At 36.5% G+C, this 26,304-nt stretch overlaps 1 protein-coding gene across 4 annotated transcripts in view; it reads left to right on the forward strand.

Moving 5' to 3' along the window:
* The window catches only part of THSD7B (thrombospondin type 1 domain containing 7B), a 1,502,545-nt gene that overhangs the window by 1,238,163 nt on the left and 238,078 nt on the right, over positions 1 to 26,304 (forward strand). For all 4 annotated transcript variants that reach the window (XM_054699694.1, XM_054699696.1, XM_054699695.1 and 1 more), the window contains 2 exons: positions 11,719 to 11,913; positions 16,015 to 16,278. In XM_054699694.1, the coding sequence (XP_054555669.1) occupies positions 11,719 to 11,913; positions 16,015 to 16,278 (459 nt within the window). The remainder of the gene's footprint in view (positions 1 to 11,718; positions 11,914 to 16,014; positions 16,279 to 26,304) is intronic.

Below are 26,304 nucleotides of genomic sequence, written 5' to 3' on the forward strand. Positions count from 1 at the left end.
ATTCAAATAGTAGCAAGAACCCAGAATTATGTGTAGTTAATCTATAACAAGGAGACAAGAATATACATTGTAGAAAGGAAGGTCTCTTCAGCAAATGGTGTTAGGGAAATTGTAAAAAACAAATGCAACAGAATGGAACTCAACCATTATCTCACAAAAAACACAAAAATTACCTCAAAATGGATTAGAAACTTCTAAGTATGACCTGAACCTATAAAATATATAGGTGAAAACATAGACAAAACACTAGAGGACACTGAGATCAGTGACATAGTGAGTACCCAAGATCTACTAGGAGTTTGTACAACTCATTAAGAAAAAAACAACCCAATAAATAAATGGGAAGAACTTCTCCAAAGAATACATTCAGGTAGCCAATAGTCACATGAAAATAGTCCCATCATTGGTTATCATTAGGGAAATGCAAATCAACACTATCATTTGATACCAGTCATCTCACACCTTTGAGAATGACCTATATAAAACAAAAACAAAAACAGAAGAAACCAAAAAGCTAGAAACAACAGTGATGGAGAGGTTGTAAAGAAAATGGAATCATTCTACATTGCTGGTTGGAATGTAGAGTGGACTAGCCCCTATGTAAAAAAAAAAAATTATGGAGGTTTTTCAAAATACTGAAAATGGATTTCCCAGTTTCATTCCTAGGTATCTACTGAGGAATGCAGAAATACTAATTTGAAGGCATATATGATCACTATGTTCATTGAAGCCCTACTTGCAATAGCTTAGTTGTGGAAACAACCTATGTGCCCAAGGACAGATGAGCAGATATAGAAGATGTGGTCCATATACATGATGGAATATTACTCAGCTGTAAAAAAGATAGTATATTGCCATTTGTGACATTGTGGATGGAACTGGAGGGGATTCTGTTAAGAGAAATAAGTCAGAAATAGAAAGACAAATCCTGAATGATGTCACTTATATGTGAAATACAGAGGAACAAAACAATGAGGCAGATAAAACCAGCCAGTACAAACCCTAGAAGTCTGAATATAGAGCAAAGTTACCTGATGGGAAGGAATGGAAAGATAAGGAGGAAGGTAAGGAGCAAGGTGTGGAGGGGGATAGAATATGCTAGAGGACTATGGATGCCTTGATGGCAGATCTGGTGTGGTTCCATACATATGAAGAGGTGTGATCCTATACCTGTAAGCATATACAGAGCTGTGATCCAATTGTTACTTCAATTTAAAAAGAAAGATAAAGGAAAAAAAAAAAACAAGCAAGAAATAATGATGGCTTCAGACTCCTGTCATGACTTAATTCATTGTGATTGCAGCCAAATGCATTGCTGAATGTGGTGATTAACAATCATTTATAATGGTTTTGTTCATTACATGTTTTAGTATTTCTGTATGGGACAGAGGACTTGGAGAAGCAATCTAAATGGAAAGAGTGGCTAAGAATTTTAAGCTGAGTTTGCATAGCATGTCTTCTCTTTATTTAGAATGTACATGTTGGAGGTCTAGTTTAAGTGAGAGAGTTACTGGGGATTTAAAAAAAAATCTTGTTTTGTAACTTTGTTAACAAGCAAGCTATCTGTACTTACATATTTATTTTGGGTGGTTTTATGTGGTTAAATAAGAACATAGAGGTTCCAAATCTACCCTCCATCACTTGTGTTCATGCAGATATCATCAGCAAAGTATGATGTATCCAATGGAAAGACGAATTAATGTTTTTCTTCCTTGGATTTCGGATTCTTCTCCACTCTAATTTTGAAGTGTTTAATTGCTGGAATCCCCTAAGTTTCCTTGCTACGAAATAGTCAAGTAGGATCTCCTGTGTTTCCTACTCCTTCCACCCACATCCAGCTGCCCACACCGACCCTGATCCCTTTGCTTCCAACTCTGCCAGGGCAACTTGAGCACAATTCCTAGCATCTCTTCTGGAATTTGCCATACCAGATCAGCAGCTGTTATTTAAAGATCTCCCTCTTCCTCCTCCGTGACTCTCACATGGACTAGTCATTGATTTTCTTTTCTTTTATTTTTTTTTAATTTGATCTAATTTGTGAATTGTTCATAATTTTACTTTTTTTAAATGTTTATTTTCACCCATGTTTTTCAGTTAGGAATCACCTCCTTTTAACATAAGAGCACTGTGTATGTGTATTTCTTTGGTTAACTGTGAACACAGAGTTCCAGGGCTTAACAGATGTCTTAGAATAAAGCAAATGAGCATTTTTCTAACTGTGCATTTTCTGATTTTGTACTAGAACCTAAATAAAGTGCTTCAAGTTTACCTAGGGATTAAGTATACATTATTAGCTTACTAAGCATTTCTTTTTTATTTGAAGTTTTTTTTTTCCCCCCTCAGAGGGCAACAATTATTAGGGAGTATATCTCCAACATGCAAAATGAGTTGTATCTTTCCATAAGCAAGTTTATAATTGGGCTCCTGCAGCCACGCAGCTTCGCATATGGTACTTATGAGTCAATTAAAATACCCTAACAAGCAATTATGGGTTTATTGTTTAATTCAATTTCCACAACTCATGCTGTTCCACTCAAAAGTTGCATATATGTCAGTCAGCATGTATTAATAACCACACACTTTATTCAAACACTGGTTTTGCAGAATGGAACCTCCAAATACTATTCTCCCACATGCTGTGCTCTGCACAAGGAAAGACAAAAGGCAAGGTGAAAATGAAAGCACTTGGAATATGGCAAGACCCAGCTTTTACTTCCAAATTGACTCATTTGGATAATAGCAAGTAAAAATGTCTTTTCTACTACTTACAATTGTCACAGAAATTGAGTTGCTAGAACATCCACTGAGTAAATTACAGTGTGTGGAGTGGTTGGTTGGCGGGTTCAGCTCAGGTGATTGAAAACCAAAGGGGAAAGGTCTGGGTTTGCTCCATGTGTGGTGAAATTGATTTGATCAGGCCAGGTGACCCTAATCTCCATCCTGGAAAATGCCAATGCTTGTTGACCACCTTTCCCTGTTCCCCTGTTAGGCTACCATGTATGGTGTAGACCAGCTCTGGTCATTTGGAGAGAGGATTAGAATAGTCTTTCTCCTTTGGAGTCAGAGAAACTAGACACAGACAAGCCAGGAGGACTATTCCATAGCATCCTAGTGCCTATGTCAATGTGCATCCTAACCTTGGCCAACTGTTAGCGCTCGAGTATGGGATTGACTCAGGTTGCTTCTGTCCACAGTAATGGGAACAAAAACACACGTCCTGTGAAAAAAAGCATAGTGTTCTAAGACACAGAATTTTCTATTCCATCTAGCTTGTCTCATGCCTTTCTCAATTCTAACATTTCTCTGAAGAGATTTTCTCTTTGCTTATTAACTCAACCAAAAACTGAAGTACGATAGTTGAAAGCGAGGAGGTGACCTTGCATTTTATTTATTTTTAAATATTTATTTATGCATACAAGAACTGGGTACAGGCCAGAGTTGTGGGGGGTGAGAGGATTCACCAGAGACAGAGTGGGGAACAGAACAGGCTTTTTACAAGGCCCAGACACATTCCAGCACACGGTTTTGTTCAACTTAGATCTACATTCTTTATTGGTCTCAAATAAGAAATAAGTCTGCCTTTCTGATTTTACTGAGGACAACCCAACATAGTATGGGGAGAGTAGTTTCAGAGGTAACCTGGGTGACTGAGGGAAGTTGGTATAGGGTAAGGTAAAAAATCAGGCTTTTCTGCCCTCCCACCATCAGGATAGATGAGGGAACCCTGTGATCCTGAACGCATGCCTGATGGCGGGCACCTGAAGTGGGTACACCTGTGCTAAGACTGTGCTTTTTAAGGGTGGTGTCACGGGGACGCCAGTAGAAGCCGAAAGAGAAGAAGCCCGAAGCAGAAGCAGAGAACGCCAGAGAGCCCAGATAGAGTGAAGATTTGCTGGGGGCTGGGAGGATTGCCAGCCTCCCAGCCCCCCAGCACCCATGCCTGCCATATGCCTGGTGAACCCCAATAAAAGACCTGCAAAAACCCACTAAGGACTCTGACTCCTCCTTTACCTGGTCTACATGGGATCAGAAAATCTGCACTGTGGCCAGTCCTGCCCTTACAGTTGGGTAGGGTGATTAAAAAGCCAAAACTTAAAGCAAAACAAAATAAATTGGGAGCAGGGAATGAGGAAGTCACAGCAAGGCGGATTGTGCCAAATCTTACTGTTGGAAGATGAAGTAGGCCTGCTTCTTTTTCTAGTGAAGAGGATAATTCCCCAGAACAAGGGTGACATAACCTTGCCCTATGTTATTGGTTGACTAAAGGGACCCCAAAATGCCTGACATCCTGATCCACCAGAACTGTGAATATCTTACTTAACATGACAAAAGGGGTTTTGCAGGTGTGATAACTTTAAGAATCTTGTGGGGAGTGGTCTCTGGGTGAGTCTTATGCAGGTGAGTCTAATATAATCACACAGACTTCATAAGAGAAAGGCAAGAGGCAGGTGATGAGGAAAGTAGGAGGATAGAATGTTTCAAAATGGAGAACAGGACTAGACAGGCAGGATGTCAGGGTCTGGACGCTGGAAAGGGCAAGATAGCAGATTCTTCCTGGGCCACCAAAAGGAACCTGCCCTGCTGACTTTAATCTGGTAAAGAGCATTTTGACTTCTGACTCCCAGAACTGTAAGAAAACAAATTTCTTTTAAGATGCTAAATTTGTGCTAATTTTTTACCATGGTGACGGAAAATTAATACCTTATAAAGTAGCATTTAAATAAAGTCACTGGGGCTCTCCTTATACTAGAGAAGCAGTGGTGTCAAGCTCTTCAGCATTGTACTTTTCCTGATTGCCTAGAGGAAGAGCTCTCTTAATGAAGATTGTTTCAGCCTCTAAGGAAATAACTGGGGGGAGGTTCTTGTAGTGTGGAGAAATATTGGTATGAGGCGGGAGGTATGGGGGGTGAAAAAATTCACCAGAGAGAGAATGGAGAACAGAAAAAGTGCATTTATTGAAATACACTGCTAAAAGCAGCAGCAGGAAAAATGGGAAAAGTCTGTTGCCTAAGAAGGATTTGAGGTTCTTTTATAATATGTTTTCGCAGGCTTTTTAACTTGGGGCGCCAGTTTCCACCGGTTATCTGCTGGGATGTCTGGTCACAGGTGCTGGCCTTTGACAAAGAAACATGTCCTGGTCTCTGCTTCTGCATTCCTGAAGCTGGACTGAATCTTTTCTGGTGTTACGGCCTTGTCTGGGGGGAAACTATCAATTCCCTAGTTTATTTCAAATCTCCCTGCTGGCTGGAGTGGAGGGTTAGCTTTTAATTCTATTGCACAACAGTTCTGTCCTTAGACATAGTAAAGGTGGTCTGCCTTGGCCTCCACATCTTGGAGAGCCCTTTTTTGACCTTTTTTTCAGCTCTGTTTCCATCGTGGAAGCCCAGGCTTCCCCAACCATCCCCCTAACTAAACTCTGCTTACAGTTCTTCGGATCCTGGAATTCTCTGTTCAGTCACATGGTCTTTAGCCAATTTGAAGGACCTGAAGGTTTCTCAAAGGCTTTCTTTCACTGCCGGTTTGTGCATCCCAGTCTGACAATGAACAGAGGTGGCAGATTTGTGGGTTGAGCAGCAGCTGCTCATAAGTACAGGAGGTCCCTGTGAGTGAGAGCAGGAAGGTAATAGCTTGTTCTCTTTATCCCTGTACTGCCAAGGTCTAGCCTGAAACTCTAAGGCTTCCCAGAATTTTTGTTGGAACCTGACTTTCCAAGTCATCTTGAAGACATTCCTTAAGGTAGAGAATAGGAACCAATCTTTTATACATTTGTTAATTTCAATGATAACTTTACTCTTTAAACTTGAAATTTGTGGTTCTTTCACGTTCGCACAGTGGCCCCCGCACATGTGATGGGCACCTGACATAGCACCATTAAATTAGTGACCTTGCTACACAGACATGGAACATGCAATTGTGTTATGAATATCAAGGGGAAATTAATCATGTAAACAGCAATGGCAGGAAGCGGGTTCTTCATACTGCTTGTTTCCCTGCACAGGCAGTTTTTGCTGGATACATCCTACTTATCCATCATTTGTTACTCCCTCTGGAAGACTCCTTTGACTGCTTAATGCCTGTAAAACCCAGCAGTGTGCTGTTGGAGGACCCAAAGTGCAATGAAATTCCACGTCCCTGTTTGTTTCTTCCATCTATTTCAGGCCACCAGCACAGGGCCTGACGTCTAAAACACCTTGTCTGAATGTTGGCTTTGATGTCCATTTGCCACCAACCCTTCCAGCTCCATGATGTGTCTTTAGATGGACCCCTGAACTGAAGCAGTTTAGGACTGCAGGACAGCGAGTTAATAGTTATCTATTTTTTTAGCAGGTCACCCTCATTTCCTGGAAAGCATGACCTCTTGAAAGAAATTCTTTCTGCCCTTTTTTTGTCCAGTTTTGCAGTTAAACTGCTCAGTAGCAATTTTGGGAAGGTAATGTGGGTGTTCTTGGTGAAGGTGATGAGCATGGGCAGATTTGAAATAGCAGGCTCCATTGCTTATTTAGTTTTCCCAGCAGAATATTATTGTTGCTTATCAGAAGACAGCAAACTCTGCCTTCTTCATCTCATAATTGCAACTTATCATGTGTGTCTGACTATCAGTTTCTGTGGGGCAGCAAGGCTAACCATTTAGTACTAGTTAATAGCCCACTGGTTTCTGTCATTTAAGCCTAAGTAGGCAGCCTAACTGTCTCACATTGCCAGCCATTCTTTAAAAAAAAAAAAAAAAAAAAAAAGACACACACTGAGAATGCATACAGATCCTTGCTGTTTCTTTAGCTAAATTCTCTAATTTTACATTTCGTGTCAGGGCATTTCTTTTCATGCTGCAAGAATTTAAAAGAATTGGATAGCAGGGGAAAGCAATTAACAACTCTTCTCTTTTTTGGTAATTCTCTCCCAAGGCTCAGCCTGTATAGTAATTAAGAGAGAAATGAAGTAGTTGAACTCAATTCTATGTGTTAGGTACATTGCTAAACACTATGAATGGGGACTGTTACCTCAGGCTTCATAGATTTTTGGAGGGTTCTGTGTCACTCTGCTACCACTGTCAGGAAACCGTTGTTGTCCGGGGGCACATCTTAGTGCATGGCTCACTGTCGTTTCTCCATCAGTTCTTAAGGAGACCCAGCTGTCCCAGGCAGCTGCTTGAAAGCTCACAGCTTAAGATAGCTAAATTTCAAACAGTGCACAATAAAGAGATCATTCTGGAGCTACCTGAACTAATTTTGGGGGTAAAATTTGCCTCCAGTAATGACAACATTTCAAGTTTAACAAAATATAAGCAAACATGGAATTATTACCCCTCTTGCACAATTTAGTGCAGGTTGAAATATATGATAGGGTCAGTAGTGAATGTCTCTGTCCTTACAGAAAGATTTTTCCACTTGGAAAGTGTAGTAGAGTACTTAAATACTTAAAAGCACCAAAAAAGGTATCTTTTCTCTAGATTGTGGCCTGTAAGTGATTTTCTATAATCCAAAGGACCCAGGACCCAGAGTTCCACTAAAAAGCAGATATCTGACAGATAAATTCACTGTAATGGTGTATTTAGTCCTGCCTGCTCATTATATATCCTTTCCATTTAGAGTGAGGTACCTATTTTTCCCCTGTGTCAGATCTTCCCATTGGTTATCACTATTAAGGATGCTGCAGTATCACACTACCATTATCCGTCTCTCTGCCTGTCACTGACAAACCAGTCTCTTGAAAGCAATATTATATGTACATACCCATGTGTACACACACAATGCGTTTGTAATTGTCCCTAGTTTATAGTTGTGACCAAATGAGTGGATAGACGAATTAATCAAGTTCAGTAAGTTTCATGGACACAGAAGGTCTAGGTAAAAAAGCTCCAGGAGTGTGAGCAAAGACTAGTGTCCAGACCACTATGGAATTAGAGAAAGTATCCTTAAGTTTTATTCCTGATCATAAGGCACATAAGCTATTTTTTTCTGCCTAATCATTCATTTTCTGAGTATGATGCTCAGATGGTTCTGATGATCAGAAAAAACTGACATATGCTCCTAAATCTTACTTAGATGTTAAAATTAGAATCTTGAATACATCTAAAAACCAAAATGTCTGGCCTAAAGTGATTGTACCATCTTCAGTTTGTCAGTTGCTGACCACTTTCTGTTTAATAGAACGACAGAGAGCTTTGGTCTTCAGGCTAATGTGGATATTGTCAAACTTGCTGCAACACCTTTTAATGCATTCTGTAACCTTTAGAGACCTCTAGTCTCTCAGCCCATTTTACTACATCAGCTTTTACAAGAATGATGGGTCTGATTTGTTCTGCATCACTCTGTTAAAGCAGTGAATATATTTAGGGCATATCTGATATACTGGTTGACTAACAGTGATTTTAAATGTAGCTTTAGAATCAACTGAATATTCAGCCAGTTTCCTCTGTACTTTTACCCTCCAGATTCTAAACATGACCATGGAACAAATGAGACAAGGAGAACAAGAGTGTGTACAGACTGACTCATTAGGAGAACTATCAGTTTACTTGATTTAAAACACATGTAAACACAAACATGGATGAATAATCATGTTTATTGAGTCCTTTAGGTATTCTGAGACTGTTTTACGAATTCTACAACTTTTCACTTTGGTGCTTTTACTATATTCATTTTAAACATAAGAATAAATAATTTAAATCACCTTAGTTCACAAAACTTCCAGGTGATTAGAGTTAGAATTTGCATCCATGCCATTTACTAATAATGTCTATGAATTCACTCTATTATATGCTATAATTCTTTCTTATTATACTTTTGTTAATGCAAAATAGCTCAATAGACATTTACAAGTCCAGTGTCGTGTAATTTAGACAGTTTTTAGAACTTCAAACTATCATTGATTTTATTATAATTTTTAAATTCTAAACTTTGCAAACGAATGTGAAAATATTTGAAAAAATTCATCTGTTGCTTATAGAGAAGAATTTCAAATGGCAATCCTTTTTTTCATGTGTACAAATTTTTTTCTTTATGTTATGCAGTATTATTGTTACCTTGGAATATATCTTGGCAAGACCAAGTCTTCTAGATTGACCACAAATTGCCTAACATGCAATTCAAATAACATTTGCTTGTATCCTATTTAAAATAAAATATCTTAATATATTCATTATCATTGGCTATAATATCTCCAACAAAGAAAATGCAGGTGATGTTGGCTTGGTGTGCAGGGGGTTTTCTTCCTAGGATGTGGATAAAAACAAACAAAAGAAAAGCACTATTCAATATGAATGAATAGCCCCACCTGCCACAGAACAGATGCACAAACTGGGAAGTATTGTGTATGCGTCTGTTGTTATTTAGCTAAGTCCTTGGTCCTAACACAGATAGATTTGGCTTTCACCAATTAAAAAAAAAATCTGGGATTCAGATTTTGTTTGCTGTTGTGCTTAGAATTTTAAAAGATTAAATTACAAATGTAAGAAGAATAGGCAATTTAAAAGACTCCTATATATATTTATCCTGTATTAGAGAAGTTTATACACAGTGACTCCTAAACTGCAGTCTCTTTATTCTTCGAACCTTGGTATACTCTAAAGAAATGTAGCAAAAATGATCCTAAGCTATAGTTGATTTAGGATGATAAATTCAGCAAATAATCTTTATATACACATTGTCCAAAGACACCATGCTGAATATGAATAGATTGGTTTAACAGGTTGGATAAGAACTACTAGGATCCTTTAAGTACAAAAATCTTCCTGGGCTTCTTCCCCAAAGATGTTGCTACACTAGATCCCATGCCATGCCATGGAATCTCTGCATTTTTGTGAACATCTCTATGGTTAGGAGATTAGTTTCAATGGAGTCATTTTAGGTTTTCACAATGGGAAGGGTGTGTGTGCAACTGGCATCTTATGGGTAGAAGTCAGGGATGCTATTGAGTATCTTATAGTGCACAAGGCACACTTATGTACTCATGAAAGAAACAAGTATCCAATCTGACATACCAGTGGTCCCACCTTGAGAAATGCTGGTGTAGAGAATATAGACATAGCCTTTTTTATATAGCATTTTATTTTCTTTATATTTTTAATTTTTTATATCATTGTTCATTTTTTAACAATATTTGCTTCCCCCACCCCTCAGATATAGTCCTCATAGAATTTCCTTCCCCAATGCACTCGTGCACCATCACCTCAGTCCCCTGTGCTCCTGCCTCCCTCCCTCTGATCCCTCTCCCTCCTCCTCCCCTGCAGGATGGCTCTGATTTATAATTGTCTGTTTTTGCTTTGTTGTGTTTTGTACTGTTACCATTTTTTTACACTGATGTCTTAGTTGGTTCCCCTTTATTCCTTCTATAAGTGAAACCATTAATATTTTTCTTTTTCCTTCTGACTTATTTCACTAAGCATAATCCCTTCTAGCTTCATTCACGTTGCTGAGAATGGCATGGGTTTATCTTTTTTGATTGCTGAGTAATATTCCATTGTGTATATATACCACATCTTGATCCAGTCATCTATTTTTGGGCATTTGGGTTGTTTCCAGGTTTTACCTATTGTAAATAGTGTTGCAATAAACATCAGGATACAGGTGTTCTTTTGAATCAATTTTTTTTATGTCCTTTGGGGAGATCCCTAGGAGTGGAATTGCTGAGTCGTATGGTAGCTCCATTTTTAGTAGACTGAGGAACCTCCAAACAGCTTTCCATAGGGTTGGAACAGTTTGTACTCCCACCAGCATTGTAGGAGATTTCCTTTTTCACCACATCCTTGCCAACATTTGTTGTTGATAGTGTTTTTGATATGTGCCATTCTTTCTGGTGTAAAGTGGTATCTTAATGTGGTTTTGATTTGCATTTCCTTGATTGTAAGGGATGTTAAATATTTTTTATGCCTGTTGGCCATTTGCATTTCCTCTCTGGAGAAATGTCTTTTAAGTTCTTCTGCCCAGTTCCTTAAAAGACTTCATAATTGTGGGAAATAAGACATGCACAATAATATCATTTATTCATAATTGAATAAAATGATGGCATTAGTCCAAAGAATAAAATAAAAGAGTAAATAAAGTTTCATAAATGTTTTACCTTAAGATTATTCGTTATTCTATCTATATGAGTAGAAAGATCCCAGTTGAAAAAGCATGTGAGAAACTTTGACGTTATCTGCAATTTGTAGGATTTGTAATGAAAATTATCTGGACAGATTTGCTGTTTTGAAAAAAAAATATTTAAAATATTTAATCTTGAAACATTAAAGAGAAAAATATAGACAGAAAACTTCTTTTTAAGACTTGCTATGAAGTAAAAATAAGACCATTTTATTTTAGTGCCATTTAAACAAGCAAACAAAATACAGATCTCAAAAGAGTTAAGATTTTTTGATGATTCTGTCCTCATATAAGTCTTACAGATTCTCCTTTGCTAGTTTTCTATCATTCCCAGAGATCAGATATTCATAAGCAGGACATGCAATAAATTACTAGAAGTTATTTTGGTTTCTGCCAATGCAGGATTTGGATTAATAATGAAACCAATTAGATCTTCAAATACCTCCAGTTGCAACAATAAACATTTAATTTCCTGAGAGAAATAAAGTTAGCTGTGTTGAACACCTTGAGCAATCTCAGTGGTAACCAAATCTTCAAACATTGGGGGATTCAGTATTTTGTGAAAGACCCAGCAGCAGGCTTTTTTAATTGAAGTCACAACAAAAGAATCCATGCTTCTTTTATTTTTTTTTTTTAGCTGTCTTATGCATCTCTGATGATAACAAGTCAGTAGAGATGATGGAATGCCTCAAGCAGACAAATGGTATGCCTCCCCTTGTGCAAGAATGCACGGTCCCGTGTCGAGATGACTGTACCTTCACTGCTTGGTCCAAGTTTACACCCTGCTCCACCGATTGTGAAACAACCCGAAGTAGACGGCGCCAGCTCACAGGTAGGGTTTACCTTTCATGACTTGGCTTCAGACAACTGATGTACTCCTGAACCTCCCAAGCGGAATAAAGAACAGAATTTGTATCAGGTCTTTCCCTCTCTCCCACCTACATCTTTCTTCCCCATTCCCCACTATGTTACAGTTTAATCCAGGCTTGGCTCCATTTTTTGCCTGTAGTATTCAAATAATGAATGCAGTACTGCATTTTTCTACTGGTCTGTATAAATATGTATTTGGATATGAAGAAAGCTTAATTTAGGGAATGAAGGACCAAAGGAAAATGCCAAAATAATAATTGGAGAATAAAATTGGTGTCGACATTAAAGAATTAAGCACAAGTAACCATTTCTTCTCATGAGTAGTTTAAGTGTTAATTCTCTTGATCTCAAGACCCCTTTGTTTGATTCATTGCTTACAAGATTATTTTAAATTTAACTCTAATGGATTTACTTAATTGATGAGAGCATTTAGCAGGATTTCTGCATGCAAATTGGAACCCATTCATAAGTGCAGGTGAAATGAACATAGAAACATAAATTGTGCTTTGTGTTTTTCAAAAATCTATGCATGTTGTGTTATGTAACAGTCTTAACTTTCTAAGGTAAAGCATTTATTTCTCATAGAAAAAAATGTATGATGGCATAGATTGCATGTGACAGGAGGAACTGTAAATGCAGAGGGAAACATTGTGAAACTTAGTTCGCATGCTCATACATAAAGCTTCAGAAGTCATTATACGACTATTTTTGAGATGAGAATTTCCATTATACGGAAAGATTTTAATGAATGGTCAGTTTTTTTTCCCTTTTCTCGAAGATTTGCTAATGGTATTTTTTTTAAGATTTATTTATTTATACAAGAACCAGGGTACAGGCCAGAGGTACAGGAGGGTGAGAGGATTCACCAGAGACAGAGCAGACTGACAAAATACACTGCTGAGGGGAGCAGCGGGTGGGACAGGAGAGATCTGCCACACCATGTGGATTTCTCCCAGGCTGTGTGCCAGGTCTTGGGAATACTACAGGGGGACTAAGTAATGTGATCCTAATTTAAGTCTAATGGGAGACTACAAATACAACCCAGGTAGTACCTGCTACATATAAGGTTCTCTCTTAGTTTCTTATTGGTGCTGTAACAAATTACCACAAATTTGGTGACTTAAACATCACAAAATATCCTTATTTCTGTAGGTCTGGAGTCAGATACATGTTTCACAGTATGCTGAAAATTATATACTGGAGGACTGAATTTCCTTCTGGAGACTCAAGTGGAAATCTAGTTTCTTTTTCAGCTTCTAGAGGCTGATTAACTAACATTCCTTGGTTCTTGGCTCCCTTCCTCCATTTTGAAACCCAATAGCAGTGCTTCTTTCTGCCCATACCTCATAGTCTTATTCCCTCAGATTGGACTCAGCCAGACAAGGTTATCTGAATTTAAGTACCCATGTGATTAGGTTGGACTGATTCAGATAATCCAAAATAATCTCATCTGAGAATTCATAATCTTAATCACATCTACACAGTCAAATTTGCCATGTGAAGTAGCTCAGATTAGGATGTGAACATCCTTGGTGAGTCATTAACTGTCTACTACATGTTGTGTGTGTAGGGAAGAGCATCTTTTCCAGATCTGAGATGTAAGGTATGTTCAAGTGTAGATCTCTATAGGGAATAATCTATTTTTTTTTTTGTATACCTGAAGGACAGGTAGGCAATAACTAGACTATGGAGCGATGGTTGAGCAAGTGAAAATTTCTGAAATAGAACATGCAAAGACCAGAAGTCTAATGAGTAACTTCAGGAACTGAAAGATGCTCAGTGTGACCAGATTGTATCTTGGTAGATACACTGTGGCAACGCATAGGCAGGAGACAGGTACTAATACACTCAGATTCTGTGGGCCCTTTATGACTACAGTGGGCTTTGTAGAGGTCATTCTGTGAATTATGGTGAATGAAGAGTTTATGGTGAGTAGATGAATGACATGATCACTTTTCCATCTTTGTAAGCTGGTTCTGGCTGTAGTGTGGAGAATAAACTGAAGAGAATGATATGCAATGATGATAAGATCTTGGAAGAAGCTGTTGTATTTATTTACAGTTGAACTACATATGAGTGGCTACAATCAACATCTAAACTATAGATTGATTCCATAGTTACCTAGGGATCTGAAATGATAAATCTTTGTTACGGAGCAGATACAGAATGATTGAAGTGTGGCATTACCATTTTGACTCAGTTTTGTTGGTATAATTGGGAAATTTAGGTGAAAGTCTGATGTGAAGAGAAGGAGTATGGGTTTTGCCAAAATTAGGTCCATTGATATTTTGATCTAGGTTTCTTGTCTGTGGCTCAGAAGTTTGAGCATGAAGTCTAGATGGAAGATGACAAGTATGATTTAAGATATAATGATTCTTATACAAATTCTGCGTGTGGGTAAATGTAGAATAAGAAAAGAGTGCCTGGAGAAGTGTCCTGAGAACAGAGAGTTAAGAGAGAGTGGATGAATAAATCAATAAATAAGATGTGACCATAGGGATGATGAGGTGATGTACAAAAAGATTGGGCATGATGGAACTTGAAAGGAATTTCAAGATTGCTGGTGTAATCAACACCCTGCACTGCCATTGAATGATCAAGTCTGAAAGATAAGGAGTAAAACATCATGCTTGAAGGGTTTTATTACTTTAGCAAACACAAAGCTGTTTTAAAGACTAGGTACACCCAGAATTTAGAGTTCAGTCAGTTGAGAAGACAATGAAAATTGAAGATATTGAGACATCAGTAAGTGGTGTATAGAATTTTGGGAGGCACCAGAGAATTATGCATATATGCTAATAGGAGGGGCACAATCACCACCCCTTGACATCTCTTAACCAGTAAATTGTTAGCCATGATAGTCTTTCTTAAACTTCCCACAGTAAGTGCTTCTAATTGTAGAAGAAAGTGACTCCATCCTCCCCATGGGACATATGTGTTACTCAAGCACTTGAAAGATTGTTTTAGATCCTGCAGAAATCTTTATTCATTTTAGCCACCATGGCAGGTCATAGACTCATTCATCCAGGACATAATTGTTGAACTACTGTGTGTAATGTAAGCCAGGTGACAATGAGAAAGGAGCCCAGGCATGATCTTTTAGCAAACATTTTTCAAAAAAGCCATCAGGCTGGAAACAGACCAATAAGGGTGCTTATTTTGTCACACACGTGCAAGACTCTAATGGCCTGCTAATGAGGAGACAAAAAGTGGAATTATTAGATAGATCTAAGAAAATTTTCAGTAATCTAGAGTGTGTGTGTTGGCTGCAAATTTGAATCAAGTTATAATCTGATTTAGAATCTACTACATGGTACTCATGGCTATGGAAAATGAGACTTCATTATCTTTTGTCAACGATAAGATCACAACTAAAAGATCCATCAAAGTTGACTGGTAAAGCCATATTTTAGAATATTGTATTTTAAAAGATTCCCTAAAATGGGAGCCATAGCTTATTCTCAGATCAAATTACCTGACACAATTTGAGCATCATTTCATTTTATTGATTATGTCAGCTTTCATGAACAGTCTGATGACAAGGACCAAAATAAGTTTCACTTTGCTCACTATACCTCAGGTCACCCCCAGCCTTACTCTTGGGATATTGCATAGAAGGATATCACTTTGAGTAAATAAATTTCTTTTTTAAATAATATACTGAAAGAGAGGTAGAGAACCAACATTTTGTTGGTTTCTCTGGCAACCATTAATTTCAGGGAAAATAGAGACAAGGTGATCTGTTTTTATCAACAACAAGTTATAGGGAAAATAATATTTAGAAGAATTTTCTAGCTGTTGAGCCAGTATAACAAACATTAAAATATTTAGTAGTACACTTCAACTTGAAGCCATTTTCTTTTTCACTTACATTTTACAGTTGCCATGGCACATGGCTCCTTTGTCTTAGAATTTACTTCTGTGGCAAAAAAAAAAAAAAAAAAAGAGGAGAGAAAGGCTTTATTTTAGTTAAGATCTAATGTTCTATGAGCTTGTGAATACAAAGTATGGCTTTTGATAAGACAGTTGAAAAATGAACACATCAATGTCTTCTATGGAACAGGGAAGAGCAGGAAGAAGGAGAAATGCCAAGATACTGACCTGTACCCTCTGGTGGAAACACAGCCATGTCCTTGTGATGAGTTTATATCTCAACCTTATGGAAACTGGTCTGACTGCATCCTTCCTGAAGGCAGAAGGGAACTTAAGCGAGGATTACCAGTGCAAAGAGACAGCAAAGAATGTGGAGAAGGAACACGCTTTCGAGCAATAGCCTGCTCTGATAAAAATGGAAGACCTGTGGACCCCTCCCACTGCAGCAGATCTGGTAAGGAGATGAATGTGGCGTCACAGATAAAAACACTGACACACACTCCAGGAGGTTTGCCCATGGCCTAGAGTTAGCAGCTTTATCCTTTAAAAATTATTTTAGCTCTTTTGTCAATAATATACTGCCTCTCATAAAACATGCTCATGTGGACTGCACATATCCTTAGCTCACTTGTTATCTGGAATGAGATTGTTTTGGCTTCTTAATTCACCTCTCTCTACTTCACCTTTGGCCACTTGGCCACTCTATCTCACTTGGCTGTACTTTTCACTAAGAATACCAAAACCCAACAGAAATGACAAGATAACAGTCCTTGCATTTCTCCTAAAGTAACTGACAAAAGATGATTTTAATATTTTGCAATACAGTGTGAAAGTATGCTTAAATTAATAAACTGAAATTGTAGAAAAGAAATCAGGCGATCTGGGAGAGTTTTGTGAGATGTTAATCAAGGATACGCCTTTTTTTTTTTTTTGAAGCTTCAGAGAATTTCAAAGCAGGGTGAATAGAGAAAAGAATGAAGGCGAAATTTGATGGGGGAGGATGAGACTAAGATTATAATTGAGCTTATGAATTTCCTGCTGTTTATTTTTCTTTGTATTATCTTTTTAAAAAGACTGAGCAAGTCTGCAACTTTACAAGATAGTGGAAAGTGTATCTGCGTTTGACTGACAAACTGGGGAAAAATGATACATTTTGGTCTCCATCATCAAGATCTTATGTTCTAATAAGCTCTCATTAACACCAGCAGTGGTAAAGTGAATTTAGTTCTAATATACAAGTTGGGTATATGATAGAAATGATAGTTCTTGTTTACTGTCACTATGTTTGCCCATCTTAAGAGGATACCCATTTCATTGTATGAAAATATTTCATAGTTTTTAAGAAATCAGTGCCATCATTGTTCTTTATCAACTTCCCAAGTTAGTCTGAAAGATTGTGATTTGATGTTCAGAAACATTAGACATATCATTAGCAAGTAATGCAGCTATTTTATGGAAGTCAAAGCTGGTTGACTCTAAATTGTTTTTCAGCTCTTACATATGTATCGGTTTCTTTATTTAACTTGAAACATTTTTTTATATAACATTGCATGAATTTTAATTGTAGACCATATTGATACATTTATATATTGCAGTGATTACTATTATGGCCATAATTTGCATCTTTATCACAGTACATAATTATCATTTGGGGAGAGGGGTAGAATAATTAAATTCTAGTCTCTTAGCAAGTTTGAGTATAATAAAATGTTGTCATTTTATATGCACTCAATATACTGTATTAGATTTCTGGAATTTAATTACTACTTACAAATTAGGACAGAAGTTGTTTATAGGTACCATTTCTCCAGTTCCCTATCCCCTTCTACCCACAGTTTTACTGCATTTTTATGAGTTTGGCTGTTTTCAGAATCCACATATAAGTTAGAACATATCATTATGTCCTTCTCAGACTTTACTCACTTGGCATAATGTTGTCAAATCCATCCAGAGTGCCACAAATGACAGGATGTCCTTTCTCATGGCTCAAAATTATTACTGTGTGTGTGCAGTTCGTTTCCATATCTTGGATATTATATAAATCTGTAATAAACTGGAAGTGTAGATATCTCTTCAATACCCAGTTTTCATTTCCTTTGGGTATATACCCAGAAGTGGAATTTGTAGATCATATGTTAGAGCTCTTTTAACTTTTTTGAGGTGCCTCCATATTGTTTTGCATTCTGGCTAAACCAATTTACAGTTCCACAATAGTGAACAAGGGAATCCCTTTTCCACATCCTCATCAACACTTACTACCATTTTGTCTTAACGATAGTCATTCTAACAAATAGGTGGTAATACCTCATTGTGCTTTTGACTTGCATTTCCCTGATAAAACTAGTGATCTTGAGCATTTTTCATGACCTGTTGGCTGTTTGGATTTCTTCTTGGGGGAAAGTGCTTATTTAGTTCTTCTATTTTTTGAGATTTTGCAACTAGGGAGGATCAAATCAAAATGTTTGTTTAATAGCAATTTTAAATATTAAGGTAGAAATTAACACAGTACTATGAGACTGTCACATTAACAATAATACATGGAGAATGACAAGTGTACTAATAACATTTGTTCATAACATCCAGATGAAAATTCATACTGAACTATTGGCACTATGGAGTTTCTATGTAGCATTTGAATTTTTAGGCCACAAAAAAATAGTGATTGGTGTTCAACAGGAAAGTAAGCCACATTCTATTTGCAGAATGTAACTTTCCTTTCTGGGGTTAAAAAAATTAGCTATTTTTTCCATAAGATTCCATATCATCAAAGTAATATATTACATACAGAATTTCAGATAGTGGTTCACTGATACTATGAACAACATCAGATTTAAACTCAATCAAGATTACCAAAGATATTTATCCCTAAAGTTTCCCTATGCCCCATCATATGCTGAAACAGAACTCATTCTGATGAAAAACAAAGATATTAAAAATGTGATTGTATAAGTTGCTGCTAAAGGGGAAAAGAATAGATATTGATACCGTAAAATTTTAGACCTCTATTTTCCCCCCAAAGCCAGTTCATTTTGAGATAAAAGTACTGTAGGACACAATAATAAATAATTATTTAATGCAAGTGTAAATAAATCAACTGGGGCACTAAGTAACTTTAGTTGACTTTCTGTCCTGATATCTATGTGACAACTGAGCACTATCAGCCAAACATTTTTTGTTGTTTGTTGTTTTTATTGAGAAGTATGCATTTTCCATAGATTTCGGGTCATAGTCTTTTATCTGATGCATGGTCTGCAATTTTTTTTTCCCATTTTGAAGTTTGCCGTTTCATTTTATTGTTACTTTTGCTCTGATAAGCTTTTGTGTTTGTAGGCCCATTTGTTCAATTTTTGCTCTTGTTGATGGTACTTTTTGTATCTTTCAAAATAATTGCCAAGAGTAATGTTAAGAACCTTATTCCTAACTTTTTTTCTAGAGGTTTTATAATGTCACTAGGTTTTATGTTTTAAGTATTTGGTCCATTTTAAGTTAATTTTTGTGAGTGGTAAGAAAAGGATTCACTGGCATTGTCACATGTTTTTATCCAGTTTTCCCAACACATTTATTGGAGCACTGTTGGGTGCTTTAGCGACCGTATTTAATATTAATTGACTAAATGTGTTCCATTGGTGTTTGTCTTTCTTTTTATACCAACACCATGCTGTTGTGGTTGTTATAGCTTTGTAGTATAGTTTGAAATTAGGAAGTATTATATGACCAGGTTTATTTTTCTTTCTCAGGATTGTATTAGCTATTAGGGCTCCTCTGTGATTCCATGCAAATATTAGGATTTCTATGAAGGATGCCATTGAAATTTTGATAGGGATTATGTTAAAGCTATTGATGAATTTGGGTAGTATGGACATTTTTCACAATATCCTTTCTTGCAATCCATAAACATGAGAAATCTTGCCATTGTTCATGTGCAATTTCTTTAACCAAATCATTGTTTTTAGATTTTTTACTTCCTTGGTTAAATATATGCATAAATATTTTAATGTTTTTCATGCTGTTGTGAATGGGATAATTGTATTTCTTAGATGTTTTATTACTATACAGATATGTAACAGATTTCTGTATGTTGATCTTATATCCTGTAACTTTGCTGAAATCATTGATTAGTTCCAGCATTTTTGTCTTTCTGGTTTTATACACAGAAAAACATACTATCTGCAAATAATCACAGCTTATATCCTCTTTTCCAATTTGTGTGCCTTTTATTTCTTTGTCTTGTCTAATTGCTCTAGTTAGAATTTCTAGTACTCTAATGAGTAAGATTGTATCTTTATTCTGTTTCCTAATCTTAGAGTAAAAGCTTTCCATTTTTTTCCATCATTGAATGTGTTAACTGTGGGTCTTTTGTATTTGACCCTTAATTTCTTCTATACACAATTTGTTGAAGGTTTATAGTGTGAACCAATGTTGTATTTTGACAAATGCTTTTCCTGCACATTTTTTAAAAAAGATTTATATAAGAAATGGAGTGTAACTGAGAGGTTGGGGGGGGGGTGTAAGAGGATTCACCAGAGACAGAGTGGGGAGCAGAATAGGCAGACTGAAATATACTGCTGAGGGGAGCAGCAGGTGAGACAGGAGAGGTCTGCTGCACCATGCGGATTAGCTCCCTGGTGGCTGGGGATCGAACTCCTGCTGCAGTGGCTGGCAATAGCTTAACAGCTGTGTCTTTAAACCCTGCCCCATCAAGGAGGCCCCTTCCTGCATATTTTGGTGATTATGTAAATTTTATCTTTCATTCTGCTAAGGTGATATGCTATATTTGTTGATTTTCATATGTTGAACCATCCTTGAATCCTATAAATAAATCACATGTTACTATCATCTTTATCCTTTTAATGAGTTTCTCAATATGGTTTGGCAATACTTGTGAAAAGAATTTTTGCAGCTATATTCATGAATATTGTTCTATAGTTTTCTTATAATGTCTTTATCTGACTTTTTATTGGTGTAGTGCTAGCCTTGTAGTCTGACTTTGTGGTGTGGTGGCATGATACCAACCATACAGAATGAGTTTGGAAGTGTTCCTTCCTCAGTTTTTATGGAGAAGTTTGAGAGAAATTGGTGTTAGCTCTTTAAATACTTGGTATAATTTACCAGGAAAACTATGTGGTCCTCAAGTATTCTGTGTTTAGTGTTAGATTGTTGATGCAATCTCTGTGATTGGTCTGTTCAGATTTAAAAAAAAAAAATCATTTTTTTTATTTATACAATAGCTGTGATACAGGCCATAGGCACAGGGAGGGTGAGAGGACTCACCAGAGACAGAGTATGGAACAGAACAGGCAGAAAGACCGAAAGCACTGCTGAGGGGAGCCACAGGTGATACAGGAGAGGTCTGCCGCACTGTGTGGGAATCCCCCTGGCCAGCCAGGAATCGAACCTGAGCTACAGAAGCGATGGACAGCCTCACAGTGCTGTGCTCAACCCACTGCTCCACCAGGGAGGCCCTGTTCAGATTTTCTGTTACTTCCTGATTCAGAGCTAATTGGTTGTGTGTTTTAGAAATTTATCCAATTATTAGTCTAATTTGTTGATATATAATTGTTCATACCAATTTCTTATGATTGTATTTATTTTTAGAGTATCTGCTGTTCCACTTCTATCTTTCTAGTCCTCTGTATTTTAAAATATTGTACCTAAAGATTTGTCAACAGTTTACATATTAAAAAAGAAGTTCTTAATTTTTATCTTTTGTTTTACTGATCTCTATTTCATTTATTTCCAGTGGTTTTTCCTTTATTCTGCTAATTTTCACTTTTTTTTTCCACTTCCTTGCTGTTTGAGATGTCTGTAGCTCTTAATACTTGCATTTATCACAATAACCTTTCTTTTCATGACTGATTTTGTAGCATCCCATAGGATTGATAAATTTTCTTCATTTTTCATTAGCTTTCAAATACTTTTTCCTTCTGATTTCTTGGCACTTTGGTTATTCCAAAGTGTGTTGTTTATACAGTTTTCCTTTTGTTTTCTAGTTTAATGTTGCTATGATCAGAAAAGATAATTAAAATTATTTCAATCTTAAGTTTTCATTTTGGTTTCTATCTGCATGGAATGTCTTTGTCTACCCTTTCATGTTGAGCCTATGTGCATCTTTAAAGCTTAGATGAGTCTCCTGTAGGCAGTGCATAATTCTATGTTTTTTGTTTTTTATATGTAAAGAAACTGGATTTTTTTATTAATTAAAGCTAATAAAAAATCACCTGTTTTTTTTACATGATATATAATTTATTTTTTATTTTTTATTTTAATTTTTTTATTTTTATATTCCCCAATTAATTGCAACCCCTTTATTTTGACCCCAATCCCTCCCCCTGCCCCCCTCCCCTCATACAGTGTCTCTGGTTCATAGTTGTTTGTTGATTATGATTTTCACTTTCTTATAGATATTCCTTTTCCTGGTCCCTTATTTAAGTTTTCTAGATTCCTGCTATGAGTGAGACCATCCGATATTTTTCTTTTTCTTTCTGGCTTATTTCGCTGAGCATGATACCATCCAGCGCCATCCATGTTGCTGCAAATTGCATGTGTTTATCTTTTTTGAATGCTAAGTAATGTTCCATGGTGTATATGTACCACATCTTCTTGATCCAGTCATCTATTTTGGGGCAGTTAGGTTGATTCCAAAGCTTAGCTATTGTAAACAGTGTTGCTATAAACATAGGGGTGCAGGTGCTCTTTGGAGTTGATGTTTCTGTGTCCTTTGGGTAAATACCTAGGAGTGGAATGGCTGGATCATATGGAAGCTCTATGTTTAGTAGGTCCAGAAATCTCCACACAGCTCTCCGTAGTGGTTGGACCAGTTTGCACTCCCACCAACAGTGCAGTGTTGATTTCTTATGCATTCAACTGCTCTTTGCCTTTTGGTTTGCAAGTGCAGTCTATTTTTATATAGAGGAATTATTGATATAGGACTTACTACTGATATTTTCTTTGTTTACTGGTTGTTTTGTATTTACATTGTTTATTTTCCCCTTCACTGCCTGCCTTTGTAAAGTAGTGTATTTTTGTAGTGTGGAGGTATGCTCTATCCACATTTTTTACGTTTTGTGAATCTATACTAGAGTTTTGATTTGTGCTTACTATCAAGCTTACATAAAATACCTCACAGATAAATTGCTACACTTTATGCTGATTGTAATTGAACTTACCTACAAAATTTTCCCCTTTTTATACTTTGATGTCACAATTTACCTCTTTTTACATAGTATATTCATTACCAAAATATAGGTGGTTCATGTATTTTTTTTTATTTTTTAATACTCTTTCCTCTAAACTTTATAATCAAGTGGCTAACACCATTTTAATTAATATGTTTTCTAGTTCTATTTGTCATCTTTTCCAGAGTGCTTTATACTTTTTTGTTTTTATATCTGTTTATCATCTTTCTATTTCATCTTGAATTCCTTTCAGTATTACTTGCAAGGTAGGACTCCTGGTGGTAAACTCTCTCAGATTTTGTTTGCCTGGAAAAAGACTTTGTCCTTCATATCTGAAGGATGACTCTGACTGATAACATATTCTTGGCTGACAATTTACATCTTTCAACACTTTGAATATGTTAATTCCGCTGCTCCTGTCCTAAAGAATTTGTGCTAAGAAATTCACTAATAGCTTAATGGGGTTTCCTTTGTAGGTTACTTTCTTTTTTCCTCTGGCTGCCTTTGTGATTTTTTTATCACTGATATTTTTGTCAATTTCTTTATAATATGCCCTAGAGAAGCCTTTTAACATTGAGATAAAAGGGTGTTGTATTAGCTTTGTGAGCTTATATTTCCAAGTCATTCCATAGCTTCGAGAAGTTCTAACTATTTAAGTTTTGCCTCCTTCTCCCTCTCTACTCCTGGTATAGTAATTCTTATATTTTGCCTTTCTCATCAAATACAACATCTCCTGTAGAGTTTCATTTAACTGAATTATCACTATGTTTCTATTCTCCAGGTCCTCTTTCTTCCATCTATACTGTTAACCATTTTGCTTATTTCTTATTCATTAAATTCTTCAGGTCTAGAATTTCTGTTTGGTTCTTCTTTAACCTTTTGATCTCTTTGGTAAAGAACTACTTATCATTATTAGTTTCATTTTTGAATAATATTTGAGTTTTCTTGTATTTCATTGAATTTTTTTGGTTATTTTGAATTTTTTGGGGGTGAGAGCAAAATATCCATGCTATGAGTTTGGTTGATAGAGAATTATTTTCTTTTTTGTGATACCATATTTCCTTGATATTTTTTATAATATTTGTTGGTATGTACTTTTATATATACTATTTAGAGTAGCAGATGCCTCCTAAATAAAGAGTTTGTGTTCTTTGGTCATTACAACTCAACAGGCTATTAGAAGCCATTTCTATATATTTCAGTCAGTGGTGTGATAGTTCCTGTTGGTTATTTTTCTCTTGTCAGTTTACCTTGGTCTGTTACCTGAGCACATTTTCTAACTATGGGCTCTCTCATGAATGCATTAAGACTAAGCACTAGAAGGCCACAACTGAGTAGGGAGAGCTACAGTCTCAACATGCTGTGGGTGTTCTTGGAGTACCTATGAGCCTTGAAAGATTATTGAGTACCCTAAAGATTATGTGTGGATTTCCTGCTGACATTCTGAGGCAGGAAACAGTAAATACATTCCTTTAATACCCTTTGATATTTTCATCTTCTTCCCTTTGTTCTCCTTCCTCCCCATTATGGCATTATTTCCTCAGAAATGAATCTCTGTGCTACTGGAAAGAAATAGGTTTCCCCAACAGGCCTTCACAACTAGTATAGAAGATTATCACTCACCACTCTTATTTTTTAATTCTTCCTTGGGAGAGGTTTCTGCTTTCTGTGTCTGCTGTTGCAAAAGTAAAACAAACAAACAACAACAACAACAACAAAAAAAAAAAAGGCCTGGGGAGGATGCCTGCCTTGGCAATTTCCTCTCTCTCCTGTGCATCAAGCTATTCTCTGTTGTCCTGCCCCCAAATGGTACGTTGGACTTCCCCTTCAACAGTTGATACTTGTGCTAATTCTTTTCACCAACTAATTCAGTGGTATCTGCCTAGTTTGTACTCTGGTTATTTCTTTCTGGAGCACAGTGAGTGGGGGTTAGGGCCATCTCTCTGATTATCTTGGCTAGCACCACCATCAAAGTTCTATCTATTCATTTTTGGATGCATAGGTAGATTAGAAAGTTCCCGTGTCCTTCCTATGACACAGACATTTTTGTTTACTTATGCATGTCTAATTAGTTGTTACAAAAAGGGAAGGAAGAATGACTTATGCCATGTGGATGCTGATGTTACCTATATACTGGTTTGTTCATTCATTTGATCAGAACCTATACACTGAACACCTGCTATGTATCTATTCCTCTTTTATGAATTGGTGTACAATTATGGGACAATCAGGAAATTATGCAGTTTATTTTCTAGTGGGATATAGAAATAAAACCACAGAATTTCAAGTTTTGATTAGCTCTTAGAATGCTGAATAGAAAAGCTGAATAGAAAATCTTTCAATTTTAGGAAAATTCTCACTGAAGTGGAAAAAATCGTGAGATGTGAAGATTGAAAAGGCAGTCACATGAAAATCACATACAAGGTCTCTTCAGATAGTGGTATAAGAAATTTTCAGAGGATATAGGACAGGAAAGAAGTTCTGTCAAAATCCTAAGGATGCTCTATAATTTGAATGTAGGGAATGAGGAGAGAGTTGGCATTTATGTGAGTTTGATAAAGTTGGCAGGATCTTTATGGGACATAGCAAAGAGTCTATCTAATTTTAATGCAATTAGCAGGTAGGACGAGGGGCAGGTAATATGATCTAATTTATATTTTTAATACATCACTTTTTACTGATGTGCATAGATGACTCCTTTGAAATCAAGGATACCATTGAGAGACTATATCAATAGGCAGTATAGATATGGCTTTAGTTTACTAGGGTGATAGCAATTAAGGTATAATTTAGAGATAGAACTGATCATTCCAAATTCCATATTTTTAGAAAGATACTATTACCATTTACTACTACTTTTCATGGGTTTATGCTTTTTTACTTAGAAATTTCAGATTAGAAAATATCTTCAAAGAAGAGGGGCATTGAAAACTGAACTGAATTTGCAGAACAATCTCGATTTGATCAAGATTTACCATGGTGCACTCATAGCTTTTTACAGTACTTGTCTTTTGCTATTTTATAGTACATTTTTCAAGAAAGGTTTTTAAAGAAGTGACAATTCCCATTTTATCATCTGTAGCCATAAGACAAAAACCCATCAATCAAAGAAAAACAAAAACTTTGAATGGTCACTAATAAAGACATGTTTTTGTTTTTGTTCTTCTGTTCATGGGTTAACTCATTACTAAGAATTGTACTTTCACTGTGGATGAACTGAGGCACAAAGCAGTGACCTCAGACTTGTTCTCCTAATAATAGTAAATGTGTCACCCTTGTAAATTCTTCATGTTATTTCTTTCATC

Source organism: Talpa occidentalis, unplaced genomic scaffold, assembly GCF_014898055.3.
Source record: "Talpa occidentalis isolate TD23 unplaced genomic scaffold, MPIMG_talOcc4v2.1 talOcc4.3, whole genome shotgun sequence".
Classification (NCBI taxonomy): domain Eukaryota; kingdom Metazoa; phylum Chordata; class Mammalia; order Eulipotyphla; family Talpidae; genus Talpa; species Talpa occidentalis.